The sequence below is a fragment of the Sinocyclocheilus anshuiensis genome, unplaced genomic scaffold, assembly GCF_001515605.1.
Source record: "Sinocyclocheilus anshuiensis isolate Anshui unplaced genomic scaffold, SAMN03320099.WGS_v1.1 scaffold712, whole genome shotgun sequence".
Lineage (NCBI taxonomy): Eukaryota > Metazoa > Chordata > Actinopteri > Cypriniformes > Cyprinidae > Sinocyclocheilus > Sinocyclocheilus anshuiensis.
The window spans coordinates 67,812-85,189 of NW_015555749.1; the positions used below are offsets into that span (position 1 = coordinate 67,812).

The 17,378-nt window shown below is 35.3% G+C and overlaps 2 protein-coding genes across 2 annotated transcripts in view; one reads left to right on the forward strand and one right to left on the reverse strand.

The window, feature by feature from the left end:
* Window positions 1-2,095: 2,095 nt before the first annotated feature.
* calm2b (calmodulin 2b, (phosphorylase kinase, delta)) lies at window positions 2,096-6,329 on the reverse strand. The gene is made up of 6 exons (XM_016467336.1): window positions 6,242-6,329; window positions 5,049-5,079; window positions 3,365-3,508; window positions 3,096-3,202; window positions 2,859-2,994; window positions 2,096-2,751 (listed from the first exon to the last, which is right to left on the reverse strand). The coding sequence occupies exons 1-6, from the start codon at window positions 6,242-6,244 to the stop codon at window positions 2,723-2,725; spliced, it is 450 nt and encodes a 149-aa protein (XP_016322822.1). The 5' UTR covers window positions 6,245-6,329; the 3' UTR covers window positions 2,096-2,722.
* Window positions 6,330-15,212: 8,883 nt separating this feature from the next.
* LOC107673650 (DNA mismatch repair protein Msh2-like) overlaps window positions 15,213-17,378 on the forward strand; it is a 12,054-nt gene continuing 9,888 nt past the window's right edge. Inside the window, exons 1-3 of the mRNA XM_016467337.1 lie at window positions 15,213-15,474; window positions 15,684-15,832; window positions 15,909-16,196. Of these exons, the coding sequence (XP_016322823.1) occupies window positions 15,267-15,474; window positions 15,684-15,832; window positions 15,909-16,196 (645 nt within the window). The 5' untranslated portion in view covers window positions 15,213-15,266. The remainder of the gene's footprint in view (window positions 15,475-15,683; window positions 15,833-15,908; window positions 16,197-17,378) is intronic.

A 17,378-nucleotide genomic window follows, 5' to 3' on the forward strand; every position in this document is an offset into this window, starting at 1 on the left:
ATGTAATAAAGTAAATTAAAATAAATTGCCATTTTTATTTTTAAAAAATCAACCTTTTTCAATTTTATTTGAAAAACAGGAAATTGTGAATTGTGAATTTTTAATTGTAAGCTAATGACATTGTAAGATATAAACTTGAAATTATAACAGTCACAATTGTGAGATATTAAGTCACAATTATGAGAAATAAGTTTTTCATTTTTATTTTTTATATTTCCAAACTTTTCATTTTTTCTCTGAGGCGAGGTATACATGATTTGATTGTTTAAAGTTAATTGTGAAATATAAAGTTGCAATTGTGAAATCTAAATTAGTAATTATAAGCAATATTCATTTTCTTCCATTTTTTTCAGCTTTTTCTTTTTTTCTTTGAGCCAATATATATGAGAAACATGAACAATAAGGTTTTAATTGTGAGACAAAGTCTTCATTTTGAGCTGTAGTCACATTGTGAGATATGCATTCGCAATTGTGAAATATAGTCATGATTTTGAGAAATAAAATTGCAATTACCTTTTACCTATTACATTTTTTTTTACTCTGAGGCAATAATTAGCTTCCATGCAGAACACAATGATTGTATTTAAAATAAATTTGAACCTGCTTTTCCCATGACAATGAAGAAATTACTAAAATAACACCATAAGAACAGCTGAGGACTTGAGGTGGTTTCGAGATATCTTTTCTAGTGCAGTGATAGAGTGTCTTTGGTGGCCTGATATCATAACAATAAGGGGAAGAGCTATTGTTAGCCTGCAGTAATATCACAAGGTCCCATGATGACTCGGTTGTCTTGTGGACTTTGTCTGCTGTGCCTTTTAATCCATAACACGGACAGAATCTTTAAGCAAACCAGAAGGGCAGAAACACTAGAAGGCAGAAATCATTCTTTCTTCTACTGGTCTCCATTTAATGAGTCTACTCATGTATCGCCATTGGCTGACTTTACAAATACAAAGTCTGGCCTTGTCTTTTATTTACTCTACCTCCGCAGAGCGCCACAACTCCATCGTCAGTCAGTTGCATATTACATGACGTGAACATGGGAGCACTGCTCAACTCCCGATGATCCTTCAGAGCCTACTGGAAAAGGGAAAGAGCAGCTACCCGTGAGACTGGAATTCACGGTTGCTAGGAAACGTGATGGAACACGAATATCACACGTCAGAAAGCTCAGTACGGTGGTAAATAGTTCCCTGAGATGAGATGCGCACATATCTCCCTCGATACAGTGAGCCGCTTATGCCTCATTGGCCTCCATCACCATTGCTTCGCATTTGTTTGCATTGTGAATGAGCCTTTGCTCATTCCTCAAACTCGCAGTCACCTAGACATGATTACTTCAAAGGCACATCACCATTTGTGCACAGCTTGTTAACAATGTTGTATTTGTATTTCAGTCTTGCAGCAACAAAATCTGTTGTGTATCCAACATGAGGAACTCTGGCAACATTTCAACAAGCCCTTTTAAGGAGACTGTAATGTTGAACTGTAAGGAGAGGTTTAGAATAAGCATCCTGCTTTTGAGTTGTAAGAGAATTAGCCTGGAAGTCTGACCAGAGGTGCTAGAGCATTTTTTAAGAGGACCAGTCCTGTACAGATATTAAGCTTTTGAATAGCTGTGGCATTTACCAGCAAGCTATAAAACGTCACTTCAAACAGTAGACCAAGCAACCTCAGTGTGCACGTTTTACTCATAAGTGGTTTGAAGTCTTATTATTTTCAATCCTGTAAACAGCAGAGCAATGGCCATCAGATTGGCCAGAGGATGCAGCAGTCACTTTGGAAGTTATTTGCAAACATAGATAACAATTTAAACAGAAATTGCACAATTTTTCCTATGTAAGACATCTTGACTTATCAAGTCTTTAAAAGTACCTAATTATACTGATTATCGTCATGCAATGTCACACCAAAGTATGTAGCAATAACAAGGTGAGTAAAACCATCATCTTATTACTGGAGTGGACTAACATGTAAATGCAGTTCAATAGTAGTGACATATCTTGTTAATGCTGATCAACCAAAATACTGTCAAATTCCCTCTTTTAGATTCCACCCGAGCAGTTATTTGAAATAAAGGCAGGGGAAGCAGTTTTTGGGTAAATTGAAAATTTTATTGGAAAACAAATATACAACTTGGAATGGATTCTGAGGCATGGCTTTGCCTTAAGCAGTTACAAAAGAAAAGTGGCTAATTAAAAAGCATAGCAAGAACAGAACAAATACAAAAAGATTAGAGTGTATGAGTACCTGGCGATAAACCCGTTAGTATTTAATTCAATGATGTTGCAATAGTGCAGTGCTGAGGACTTTCCCATTTCTATTTAAGCTCAGTCCATTGTCCATGCAGAGTTGCACCTCCACATAAAATCAAAAGAGAAGAAAAAAGAATCATGCCAAAAATAGTTGAATGACGCCACACTGTCCGTCAGCTGGACCCTTGATGACAGGCAGACAGAGCAAAAGAAGTGGAAAAGGGGCCTGTGCGTAGTCAGTATCTGTGCCTGTACGTATCACCTGGTCCCATAACTGCTCCTTCTAACAGACTGTTTACGATGATTAGGAGTTGGGGGAAGGCATGAGCACTCAAATCTTATAGTATACATGCAGATCCTTTGGACAGGAGGAGAGGAGGGGAGAAATTAAAATGAAACATTTTACAGAAATTAAAAACAAGAAAAGGCAGATAATTTTATACAAGAAATTCTGTACAAGGCCTTCACTTCGCTGTCATCATCTGTACAAATTCTGTGACGAAAGAGAAAAAGGTGGATTAAGCTTCACTGAGTCACTGCAAAAAAATTCTAAATTCGTACTAAATCATTTCAATTTACTATGCAAATTACGACACTCACCTTCATAATTGACCTGGCCATCTCCATCAATGTCTGCTTCTCTAATCATTTCATCCACCTCCTCATCTGTTAATTTCTCCCCCAAGTTCGTCATCACATGGCGCAGCTCAGCAGCACTGATATATCCGTTCCCATCCTAAACAAAGAGAACAATCCATCCACATTAAGTCTTGGAATGTTGCTAGGAAAACCTTAATAACAGGTTAACTGAATTCAACAGTTCTTCAGAAGCCTTACTTTATCAAAGACACGGAAAGCTTCTCTGATCTCCTCCTCGCTGTCGGTGTCCTTCATCTTTCTTGCCATCATCGTCAGGAACTCAGGGAAGTCTATTGTTCCATTACCTGATTAAAGGGTAAAGTACACAGTCAGATAAGTGATGATAATGTTTTTAATTGTGATAAAACACTTCCTAAAAATGGTTCAAGTCATATGCAAATTAAACCCTACTCGCAAGAGTTAACATCATGCTGATGGTTAATGTAGCAGCAAAAATGTGTCCTCACCATCTGCATCCACCTCATTGATCATATCCTGCAGCTCCGCCTCTGTAGGGTTCTGGCCAAGTGAGCGCATGACAGTGCCCAGCTCTTTTGTGGTGATGGTGCCATCCCCATCTTTGTCAAATAGCGAGAACGCCTCTTTGAACTCTGGAAGGATAACCAGGGGAGACAGATCAGTGTTTGAGCCACATAACCACATATCCATAAACCCTACTGCAAATATCATACATATCGTTCGCTTTTCCATTTTAGCAATAAACAAAAGGAACAGGTAAAGTACTTCTACTTCTTCATGTCAAGCTTTTCGAATAATTCATTACTTGTGGGCATTATAATTCCACATGGCCACTTTGTAAAAAAAAAAAAAGGCCAAGTTTAAACTTTACAACAAGATCCCAACCCTAAAAGTAGCATTTATTACAGTTGTCTGTTGCCAAGACCAGTAACAACAAACGCCTCCATAGATGAATGTCTTGGGTGACAGGATGCTGTGGAAGACACACACAAACACCCCAGAGCCATGGCAACAGCTGACCACTAGTACTTGTTTTAAGGCCTTTCAGTGAAGGCAGTTCAACCAGACCTGCCGAGCACCATTAGTTACATGCACAGACAACATGCAAAACAAATCACTTTGCGTAGATGCCTCAAGCACCTTCTAGATTCAATTTAAAAAGACAACATTTTGTAAAAGTCCAGTAAGAGTCAGCACTGTCACTGATCAGTTTAAATGAGGAGAATTGATCCTTGCAGGCATAGTCGGGACAAAACTATTGTGACAAGTGAGAGTGCATTTCACCAGTGCATGCATTTGCCCAGCGGTCTGAACACTAAAGGGCAATACGATCTCCCTGCAGAGCTTATGAGATTATTTGATACTTCCTGTGATATAACATCAGACATTACAGATGGACACCCAGCTTTCCTATTAAACTAAACATGGGCCAATTCAAAAGGTTTTACTAAAAACATGCAAAATAATACTGAAGCTTAAGGAAATGTATTGGGCTCACTTATTAATTGTATTTTTATGAAATGTTATACTAGCCAAAGGAACAAAAAATACAGAACAATTACAACTTTCCCACCTCAATATAATAAAGTTAAAATAATTATAATAACTCCATTAATAAACACTAATAGAGTGTTTATTAATATTTTGAATCAGTTTTTATTTTTCTATTTTAATTGTAGTTAAAAGTTTTAGTAACTTTCTTGTGTTTTTGTCCTTTTAGTAGTTAGTATAAATTAAAATGAGAAATGTTGCCCTATCAACTAGCAGGAATGTTTATTTTATTTAGTAACAAAAAAAACATGGTTTTAATTTTAGTTTCAGTTAACTAGAATAACCCTAATTAATGCAATTATAAAAAATACACAAGTAAAAAAATTGTATAAATAGTAATAATTTAACATAAGAACATTTCTTAAATTACAGTTACACTTATATGTACAGTATCTGTTATAGTTTAGGTTCACATATTTCTTGTTAGAAGCTGCAAAAGTTATGAGCTTGCACATTCAAGCAAGCGATAACCCATCCATGCACACAGATTTGACTAAGTTACAACCTTAAAAGGCAAGAAATTAGCAATTATAAAAAACTAGAACAGCCAGGCTATTGCAAAACGCCATAATCCAGTACAGAAACTCTGAAGGGGTGTGTAAGCAAAGTGCATGTCCTTACCAGCTATTTGCTCCTCTGTAAGTTGATCAGCCTGAGGATGGAAAAAGATGACAAACAACCATATTATTACATAGTGTGGATGATATATTCACTAAGAATTCATAGTGTTTTGGTTCTGACATCAATGTCTAGCAACCCGTGTGAGACCAAACAAAGACCTCAGATTGCCTCCCTCCAAATGTTATGACACCAGCTGGAGAGAATAAAGTCCCACCATAGCGACGGTATTTAGACACTCCTAACAACAGCAGTTCATCCACCCACCTGATTCCCTGTATTTGGTGAACTATTCCCTCGTGGCACTACAGACAGTCATTTTAGATAGTAATTTAACCTTTTTATTGTTATAGTAGCCCTGTGCCATAATGCTCGAGTCGAGTAACCTAGTAAGAGAACTGCAGGCTATTTCATAATGACTGAATCTGATCACTAACGTTACGTTTTAACATGAATATGCGCATTAAAATGAACCGATATATGAGCAAAACAGGTGTGATACTGAACATTAATATCTTAAGATGGTTCAAGAATTAGAATAAATATACCCTCCACGACTTTAGGCAAAAAACACAATACATAACATGTTTTTCCGGTTTAACCAACTAAAGTTACTTTTCTTATAGAAATCCGTTATGGCCGGGTACGTTAACGTTAACGTAAGTTAACTTAGCTCACATGTGCTGCTGTCCAGTCAACTTAACATCTAAACCAACCAGGATACTTTTGGTACAAACAGAGCTTACATAGAAACGAATTCTGTCAAAGACTGTATATACTGTGACTTACTGAACCCTATAACAAAGTTTAGTCAAAACTACTAACGTTATCTCAACAGGAAAACTGAAAGTGAATGGGCTCCAGCAGACCTCTGAAGTTTAGTAAGTTACTTCCTTTGGTTTAGCGCAGAATTTCTTAGCCTGTTATATATAAAAATCAGAAGCGGAATATGACAAAAAATAAATAAATACAGTAAAACCCGAAGGAATAACGATAGAAGATGCGATGCGGTTGGTAAGTTAACGTTATCCACTGTAACTTAGTCGTAAATTTGGCGGCATATTTCTGTAAACGACTGAAGAAAACTCTTTATCTATTTCTTGATTTCTTTACTTCCGCGCAAATATATGTTAAGATCTTTTATCTTTTCATTAACGCATATCCATCATTTATTAGAAATACTGGTGTGCACTCACCATTTTTTCTTTCTCTGTCTGTCTCTCTCCGTCTCCGTGAGAGATTCACAAATGGTGGTCGGAATATTGGTATAGACCCGCCTTAACGGTCGTACATAAACACCTCCCATCTCCCTGTATCCATCCGCCAACCGCACTGCATTCTGGCTAGCGGTGCGTCGGAAATGCCGCAATATTTGCCCACGAAAGCACACAAAGTTTGAGTAAACGTGATACAGGTTCTTCTTCAAAAACGATATAGTATTGTATTGTGCTGTCGGCTGATCTTGAGGCAAAAATGCAGGCGGACTATCTGACGGCGGAAGAATACTTATCGCGTTGCGGTTGTGCGGATGACTCTGATTGGTTTGTTTGTACCTGCAATGCGTCACTCCCTGGTCACACACTGTAGAATTTGCCCGCCCGGTCATAAATGCCATGTAACATAGAGCTGAAATTGGGAATCACCTGAGCTGTTGTGAATTCCACCCTTAGGGGGCCAAAAGTATAGTGTTAATGTTCTGGGTAAATGTTAAGATTTTTTTCAATTACATAGCACTCAAATTTGATGTAAAATATAACCACATTTCTTAGTATGGTCCTAATATTTACAATGCATCTTCACACAGATAAGAATATGTTCTCCATAGGAGCTTAACTGTATGGTGTTGGACTGTAGTTTATGCACACACTGTACAATTTTTAGATTCAAATAAACTTTTTTTCCGAATGTGCATTAAATGTGTAAACAAAGGAAAGTTGTGCTTAAATGTAACTATAATCCACAATGTTTTTTTCAATGTTTTTATCGTTCTTCAGCTGCAAAAAAACAACAACATAAAAATAAAATGAATAAATAAAATAATAATAATAATAATTCTGAAAGTGATCCCAAACATATTGTTCCTCTGTGTTGTTATCTTTATAGTTGCTGTCTCTGTTCTTATAGAATTAGAATGATTATTAAAATGTTATTATTAATGATTATTAAAACAGTGGCCGTTCTATCAAGATTGAAATCCCTTATTGGTTTTAGCATAACAAGCTCAAAATATCTGATTAATGTTTTATTGTTGAATGGTCATTTAAGGCACACACAACTGCTTTTTTTATCATTGAACGAACAAAACAATAGGCATATAGGAAAAGTAAATCAATAGTCCTATGTCATAAAGAAAGGAGTTTTATTAATACAACTTCAAAAAGTCAGAAACAATAGTAGTGATGCCATCAACCAGATCCTGTTGTGCTTATCAAGGCCACATCAAGCACCTAGCCAGCTTCTCAATGCTTGACTGCCTTAGCTCCCTCCTTGCAGGCCACCTGTCTCTGGCCATGTCCCAGGTTTGTTGGATATTGAAGGGATGAGAAGACAGGCATTTTCATACCAAAAGAGCAGCAGGAGCAACAGAGATTATCAACTGAGTAAACCACCCTCAGTATCGTTATACATTTGTATTGTATTCGTCTTAGGTGCTGTTGGATCATAGGGTTCATTATTTACCCCAGATGTTTTCCATGCCTCTGCACCCCCTCAACTTTAACCACCACCCCTCCAAAAAGGAGATGACTGAATCAAACTTCCTTTTAAGAAAACAGTTACGTCTAAAACAGTACAGCATGAACTTGGGTGGTTCCTGCATGTTTGCCTTTCCAGAGCTTGTAAAACCAAGGGAAAGAGTGAATCATGCAGTGGTTATACCCACAACACATGCAACATGTGTGTTTTATGCCTCTTTCAGGTTACCTAAAAGTTTCCGCACTGTCTGGATGCAGAGGGGTGTCTGGTATCTTAAAACTATATCATTCCTGTAAGACTTTATCTGTTTTCCTAGGCCTCCACAACATAAAAAAAAAAACATAAAAACTTTTTTTTTTCTGCAGTGCTGCTATTTAGATTTTCAAGCTTTCAAGGACATTTGTTGGAGTAAAAATAAATTATATTTTTAGAGGATCACACACACACACACACACACACACACACACACACACACACACATATATATATATAAATATGTGTGCGTGTGTGTGTGTGTTTGTGTGTGTGTGTATTAAAGCTAAAATAAATTGCAATACACATTTTTTATTAACTTTACTTTAAAGTTCTAATACATTTTAGAACCTAAATGTAAAAAAACTTGTTGCTTTGACAACTAACTGCAAAACAGTAATAGAAGTAAAAACTGAAAACCAAAACTAAAACCAAATCAATATAAATTAAAGCTAAATAGAAATTTTCAATAACAAAAACTAATAAAAAGTAACAAAAGCACATAACAAAATTACTAACACTTAAACTACATTTAAAATTAAAATATAAAAATAAAAGCTAAAAATATAAATAATACAATAATATAAAAAATAATACTAATAACAGTGATGTGGTGTATATATATATATATATAGAGAGAGAGAGAGAGAGAGAGAGAGAGAGAGACTAAAACAGTCAGATTTCATTTTTTAATAGTTGTTTTACATTATTTATTATGGCCTTGCAATGAGAATGTGATATTGTTAGGGAAACATTGTAGTGTCATAAAATGTCATGATGATAAATATTATGGTGCAAATACGTGAATATAGTACAATATAAATATGGCACTAAAAAATGATTATCATGTTCAACTGAATTCATGTACTCACAATTTTAATCTAGTAAAATGAGTACAGCTAAACCATGGTATTGCTATGCCAAGACATTTGGTAATAAGATGCCAGTGTCTGTGAATGGGTAATTGAGGACATAAAAAGCCATGTGAGACACAGATGGTTGATAATCACTGGTATAAAGACCCCCTGACCACTCAGGTGTTTACTCAGAGTGAGGGCCATGAAACTGAAGACCTATTAATTCTTAATGCACATTGAGGCTTTGTACTGAATACTGGCAGACTTTGCAACACCAGACTCCGGTTTCCCAACATAGACCCTTGTGTGGCTGTGTACACGTGTGTCTATGTGTGGTTGTGTTGACGAAGCTGTACATAAAGGAAAAAGAGCGTGCCTGAGATAGTCTTTCCCTTTCTGAGTATCCATCTGTTTCCCTCTCTCTTTTTTGAATGACTGCCAAAATCATGTAGTCAAATGGTAAAGGCAGCAGTTGTCAGTAGGCAAACTGCACAAAAATGTGAAAGATACATAGTAATTATGGTCTAGATTTATACCAAACTGACATAGGCTGTCCATCAGGAATGGATGGAGGATGTTTCAAATTCAATTCTGGAAAATTCTATTCAGATTTTGTTACAGAAACCACTGTGGAATTCACAGAGGCTTGAATCTTGACTCGTAACAGACAAGCTCTGGATCTTTGGCAGTAAAGCCGATTTAAAAAGGGGATTTATATTCACACAATCTACCACCTCTGTCAGATTTCTCAATAAGAACAATAAATAAATCAGAATTAAATGGACAGAAAAATAGTATTTTGTGGCTAACACAGGCTTTTTTATTAACATCAGGAGCTTTAAGAGATCAGTGATATAAAAAAAAAGCTTAATTATGGATGGTTTTGGTGCTTAGTGTTCAGAGAGATTTGGCTATCTTCATAATTGAAATTATTATATGTGATGTTATTAGATAATGCAGTCTTTTTTAGTCCACAATGTTCTTCATGTGGAAGAACTTAATATAATATATACATACATATATCATACATAATATATCTATAAAGGAGGCGACATAATAAACTGCCTGAATGCATATACATGATAGCCCTTGTGTAAACAAAACAATACATTCAATAATAAGATTCAAAGAATACATGACTGCAACACTGAATAGGATTAGATTTAGAAGCACTGATTTTGTCTACAACGGATATAAATGATGTCACATCCCTCTTTATTGCCCTTTGCAGATATGCTGTAGAGCACCACGGTGAAAATAAACCTCAAAGATAGCTTTAATTGCTGAAAATAAAATGCTTAAACATGCTAGGTTAAAGTGCAACATAACTGATAATGAAACAAGGATTACTGTAAAACCTTTCAAGTCACTTAACTTAGTAATGGTAAAAAAGCAGTGACCTTGCAAATATGGCTTGATAAAGGGAACAAATATATTTTAAAAGAATATTTTTATAATATATTCACCCCAAACTTTTTTGATCAGTGTTGTTGCGTGTCTCAGACATTGTAAATTGCTACCTGTAATCCAAGTACAGCAGAGGCTTCAGTTTCACATACAGTACAGCATTAATATTTAACCATGTATTTAGTGGGACCTATTTGACATTACAGAACGCTCCAGATAATTAACACACTTTGAAAAAGGAGCTTTATATGTAGAGAACAAACTGTACATTTATTCTACTGATCTTTATTGGAGATTGTATCTGTTCGTTAAAATACACAAGCAATATATGCATCTTCAAGATGTATTCCACATTATATTTAACCTTTTAGACTCTCTCTCTTGCTCTTTCGCTCTCTCTTTTATTCCAGACGGCCCAGTTTTAGACATCTGATATGCAAGACTTGGCTGTTCTCACACTCAGACACTCTGTTCAGTACTTACTGATGGCCAAGTTACTGAGATGCCATTTAGCAGATAACAACGAGAAGACTTATATGCACGTCCATTGTGCTGACAAGGACAATTACCAACATATGACCGAATGAAGTAACAACTGATAGCTTTTTTGTCTGGTCCTTATCTTGTGTTCTTCCAGAAATCATTTTATTGCTCCTTGTTGACTTTTGTACTACTGTACTGTCTACTTGTCTTGATGATTTACAGTTATTGACAACAGTATTGCTGGTTTATTTATATATTTAGATATATTTAGATATTTTTAGAAGATCAAATACTATACTGTATATGCATGTATTACAACAGAGAAAAGTGGCATAAAACAGTAATTGTAATTTTTTTTTATGGTCTTGCAATGACAATGTTATATGGTTTGGATAGTATATTGTCATAGTGTCATAAAATATCTTGACATTAAACATGATGGTACAGATATATGAATATGGCACTGAAAATGGATCATTAACATGTTCTTGTGTAACCTAGTAAATAATGACACCACTATTGCTGCTTATTATATATCTATCTCTCACTCTCTCTCTTTTGCTTCTTGTTGCCTTTTGTGCTGTATGTGGTCTTAATGATTATGTTACACCACTTACACCACTATTTCCGCATGTATATATACAGTATAAGTTTGACATTATGCACAAATTACCATAATTTGAACTAGAAATGATGACAGGTATCTCAATACAACAGAGGGTACTTTCAAATCTGTCGGTCCACGTCCCGATGGTTTAATCCTCTGCAGTGCTCCCAGTTCTGCCCTGTCACAGCAGTAACAGTCAGACCATTGCATCTGGCCACAGTCCAGAGCGCTGCAGCAGGCTGCCACCCCCATTAAAGCAGGCCATCCCGCCACAAAAGGCCACTGCAGAGAACAAACACACTCTCACTCGGCCCATACGGAATTAATTGGAGAACAATACCTCTAGCATTAATAGGACTGCAACAGATACAGGTTGTTTACATGCACAATTTGGCATGTATATACACACTTAGTGGCAGTCCCTTTTGTATACAGTATATTCATTTGTAAACATATTTAAAACCAAACAATTTTATTTATCAACCTCGTTTCTAAGGTAAAGCCTTAAAGGAACAGTTCACCTAAAAATGAAAATTTGCTGAAAATATACTCACGCTCAGGTTATCCGAGATGTAGATGAATTTGCTTCTTCATCTGAATGGATTTGGAGAAATTTAGCATTACATCACTTGCTCACCAATGGATCCTCTGCAGTAAAGGCCACTGCAGAGAACAAACACACTCTCACTCGGCCCATACGGAATTAATTGGAGAACAATACCTCTAGCATTAATAGGACTGCAACAGATACAGGTTGTTTACATGCACAATTTGGCATGTATATACACACTTAGTGGCAGTCCCTTTTGTATACAGTATATTCATTTGTAAACATATTTAAAACCAAACAATTTTATTTATCAACCTCGTTTCTAAGGTAAAGCCTTAAAGGAACAGTTCACCTAAAAATGAAAATTTGCTGAAAATATACTCACGCTCAGGTTATCCGAGATGTAGATGAATTTGCTTCTTCATCTGAATGGATTTGGAGAAATTTAGCATTACATCACTTGCTCACCAATGGATCCTCTGCAGTGAATTGGTGCCGTCAGAATGAGAGTTCAAACAGCTCATAAAAACATCACAGTAATCCACATGACTCCAGTCCATCTATTAACGTTTTGTGAAGTGAAAAGCTACGTGTTTGCAATGAACAAATTCATCATTAAGATGCTTTTAGCTTCAAACGGTTGCTTCCTGCTAAAATACGAATCCTCTATCCATAGAATTATTTTCTCCATTGGGAAAATTACATTTTAGTCAGTAATCGCCCACCTATTTTTACACTGAACACACACACCACTGTACACATCTCCACTTTTCAGCTTACAGAATTTTGATAAGATGCAGAAGAGATTTTCTAATTGAATTTTGATTGAAAGAGAAAGCAAGAAATAAAAGTGTCATCTTAAAGGCATAGTTAACCCAAAAATGAAAATGTACTCATCCTCATGTCACTGCAAATGTACGACTTTTTTTCTTCTGTGGAACATAAAAGAAGATATTTTGGTAACCAAGATATGTTGGTAAACAAACACTTTTGGTTACCATTGTGACTTTCATTATATATAAAAAATACATATATCTCAATTTATTTAATTCTCAAATAATCTTCTATGTTCCACAGAAGAAGTCATACAAATCTGGAATGACATGAGGGTGAATACATGATGACAGAATTTTCATTTCTGGGAGAACCTCGAATAGAACACAACTGTATACAGATGCGTAAAAACTGATACATATGAGTGAAGGGAGAGAACTGATAAAATAGATGGAATAATAATGCCTCTGCAGCTTTGGTTTGTCCTTCAACCTGTTTTCTCAAATTTGGAAAGTTACTTACGTTTCAGTGGAACAAGGTTGCGTGTGTGTGTACATATGTTGGCAAATATACACATTACTTGACTATTCCTATGTGGATGCACACATGCAGATCAAATGTTTGCCACAGTTGATTCCCAGATCTGTTCATTCGGTGAATGAAGTGAAGATACTTTAGAAAGGCACACAGCTGAAGTGACTGTTAAGTAAGGAGTCGTTCATGTACAGTAGAATCCCTGCAGAGATGGATCACTTTTCATTCTGGCCTCACCAGCTCAGTTCTGACACCAAGTGACACTTACCTGCTATTGCAACTTCTGCACTCCTTGGTTTCCAAACCTGTTAAACACTTGAAGCAAGCTAAAAGGTACTATTGTTTTTCAGCAATTTGCCATAGCTTTATGTTTGAGTAAAGCTCAGAGAGCTCAAATGATCAGGCCTTTAATTACAGCTTCATACAGAATGGATGGTTATCTTGTCCCAGGGAATGAAACAAATAACCATCATTAAATGTGATCTTGCTGATCTGTAATTAACCCGACACATGCAAAACAACTATTTTCAATCAGTTTTAGTTGTGATTCAGGCATATTCAGTTGATTATGGCAGCTATATTTGCAGTTTAAACAACAACAGTCTTGTGTCATATAAAGTCAGTATGCAAGTCAGTAAATCCCTGGAACAATAATACTTTTAATAATATTACATTAAGGTAACACATGATGTTATTCTCAGTTCTCTTTTAATAAAATGTATTTATGTGTTTATTTGTTCATTCATTCCTTCATTCATTCTTAGTGAATTTATCATTTATTTTGTGTCACCCCCCCGATCCAGTTCACACACACACACACACACAAACACAAGTGACTTATAATTATAATGAAACAACATTAATCTGTGCACACCTTCTTGGAAATTTTGTTCCACAAGAAAACAGAAATGTTTTATACAGTCACAATAAAAACATCAAAAATAATATGATAAAAAATACTTTTGATTTAAATTTCAATTACTGTATGATATGTTTTCAGTCATATCATATGTTTACCTTTTAGAAAGTTTTTTTTGTACTAAAAGGCTAACATGATTCTAGTTGATTTATAAAATGTGAACATTTAGGTGTGCAAAGTACATTTTAATTGTATTTACCCAATGGATTATTAATTAAATTATTAATATAATTAAATATATTAATAATTATATAATTATACATTAAGTATTTTTTATAATGCAAACATTTACATTTAAAAATAAATAAAAATAAAATATCACATCAAATACACTAATCCTTACCACACATGCCAATTTTCCCAATAAATTTCCAAATCCTTCCAGAACAATGCTGAATAGAGATAATGGTAAAACAACTGAGGACTTGTTTCTTTTTCCAATCCACAGAATTCACAAATGCCATGTAAAGAATTGTTACAAATTAACCCTTTTTTATTGAAGAAATTATTCAATATTACAATCAATTTTAACAATTAAGTCCACATACACAAAAGAAAGAACAATCTTAATCTGTAAAACAGCATTTAAGAGAAGAGAGAAATAAATAAATAAATAATGAAATAAATAAATAAAGTAATAATAATAGTAATAATAAAAACATACATATAAACAACTAAACAATAGTTAAAATTGTCTTCCTTAGGACAAAATCAAGGACTACAGTTGGGGAACTATACAATAAAAAAAATTCCTCCATGAAATGTAACTGTATGTCATTCTTTTTGTTATTAATTTGCATTAGAGACTCTTTCAAATATTCCATTTCTAATAAAAATAACTTACATTTTGGTATGCATTTCGCAAATTTTTGTTTATGAATGTAATATTTACCTTGCAAAATGTAAAAGTTAACGACATACTCAATCATTTTGCTTTTGTGTGAATAATTTCAAATAACATCTTTTAAAGAGAGCATGTAATTACAAAATAACCCTACTTTATTTGAAGTGTGGATTGTTGTTGTCATTTGCCAACCGCCATTAAACCTGAAAGAAGAAGAAGAAGAAGTTGTTGTCATTTTAACTCCGCCCCGTTTGCCTTTGACCCTCCTGGCGCGCCTGTGCTGTGTCGGGAGATCCCAGCATGGCGGTACAACCTAAACAAAATCTGTCCATGGACAGTGCATCTGAACATGGATTTCTGAATTGTTATTTTTCTATGCCCGAGAAACCAGACACCACCGTGAGAGTATTTGATCGAAACGATTATTATACGGTGCACGGAAAAGATGCGGCTTTTGCAGCTAAGGAGGTTTTCAAGACGAATGGAGTCATCAAAAACCTGGGCACAGGTTGGTTGCTGATTATAAAAATTATTTCATAAAACAGTCAGTTCATTAAAGACATATGTTTTTTTTTTGTTTCTTTCTATTGTGCAGATATATGCCATGCATCTTAAACTGCATCAGTATATTATAAGTTGAACAACTTTAAAATGATGTTTATATTGTAAAATATATATTTATGGCTAATAAAGGTGATTTGTATTTTAAAAACGCAGGAAATAAGAGGTTGGAGAGTGTGGTTCTCAGTAAGATGAACTTTGAGTCATTTGTGAGGGACCTGCTGCTGGTCAGGCAGTACCGGGTGGAGGTTTACAAGAATGCCAGTAAGAGTAGCAAAGAACATGACTGGCAAATATCTTTCAAGGTATCTTGCTTTCTTCACTGTTTAATAACATTTTTCACCTCTCCTGGTTTCATCATGTTTGTGTTTTGCATCACAGGCGTCTCCAGGAAATCTGACCCAGTTTGAGGAGATTTTATTTAGTAGTGGAGGAGGGCCTGGGGAGGGAGCTGCCGGTGTTGTCGGGGTTCGTCTTGGCACCGGGGCCGATGGACAGCGTGTTGTCGGTGTTGGCTATGTGGACAGCACTCTCAGGAAACTTGGTGTGTGTGAATTCCCAGACAACGATCAGTTTTCCAATCTGGAGGCTCTTCTTGTGCAGATCGGGCCCAAAGAGTGTGTGCTTCCTGGAGGAGATGCAGGTGGAGACCTTGGGAAACTCAAACAGGTAACTTGCTTATGCCAAATTTTGTGTTATGAAACAAGATGGAGATGCACAATATATTGGAGTCATGTTGATATATAAATTGAGAATTCAGAAATTTTTCTTGCATTTCCGAGTTTATATCTCAAAATTCTGAGTTTACATCTCGCAATTCTGAATTTTTTCTCTCAGAATTCTGAGTTTACATCTCGTAAATCTGACGTTCGCCGTTTTTTTTTTTTTTTCAGTCACAGAATAAAAATAAACCCAATATAGAGCTTAGGGGCTGGACGACTGGGCAAAATTTATATCACGATATATTTCTTAATTTTGGTCGATACGATAATTCCGATATCGATATGAACACTATTTATCTGAAATAGAAATCTTTTGTAACATTATAAATGTCTTTATCATCACTTTTGATCAATTTTAAGCGTCCTTGCTAAATAAAAGTATTAATTTCTATAATGTCTTTTCCAAAAAAATAATAAATTATACTGAATGGAATAGTGTATAATGTTACAAAAGCTTTTTTATTTTAGATAAATGCTGATCTTTCTATTCATCAAAGAATCCGGAAAAAAAAAAATTTCTCAACTGTTTTAAATATTGATAATCAGCAAATCAGCATATTAGAATGATTTCTGAAGGATCATGTGCCACTGAAGACTGGAGTAATGATGCTGAAAATTTAGCTTTGATAACAGGAATAAATTACATTTTAAAATCTATTCAAATAGAAAGCAATTTTAAATAGTACAAATATTTCAAAATTGTACTGTTTTTGCTGTACTTTGGATCAAATAAATGCAGCCTTGGTGAGCAGAAGAGACTTCTTTAAAGGGGTCATATGATGCTGCTAAAAAGAACATTATTTTGTGTATTTGGTGTAATGAAATGTGTTTATGCGGTTTAAAGTAAAAAAAACACATTATTTTCCACATACTGTACATTATTGTTTCTCCTCTATGCCCCGCCTTTTTGAAACGCGTCGATTTTTACAAAGCTCATCGGTCTGAAAAAGCGAGGTGTGCTGTGATTGGCCAGCTATCCAATGCGTTGTGATTGGCCGAATACCTCAAGCGTGAGACGGAAATGTTACGCCCCTCACATACTGTTGATGCCGTGTCCGGCCGGAGCGACGAGACATAAACATTAAAACCCATTACAAACGAGGCATTTGTTGCATCCAGTGGGGACATA

Bases quoted from the DNA above. Each gene is read 5' to 3' on its own strand.
- calm2b (XM_016467336.1), bottom strand. The intron at 3,509-5,048 runs GTAAGGACATGC...TTATCCTTCCAG, and splicing joins TACAGAGGAGCAAATAGCTG to AGTTCAAAGAGGCGTTCTCG. The intron at 3,203-3,364 runs GTGAGGACACAT...CCCTTTAATCAG, and splicing joins CAATGAGGTGGATGCAGATG to GTAATGGAACAATAGACTTC.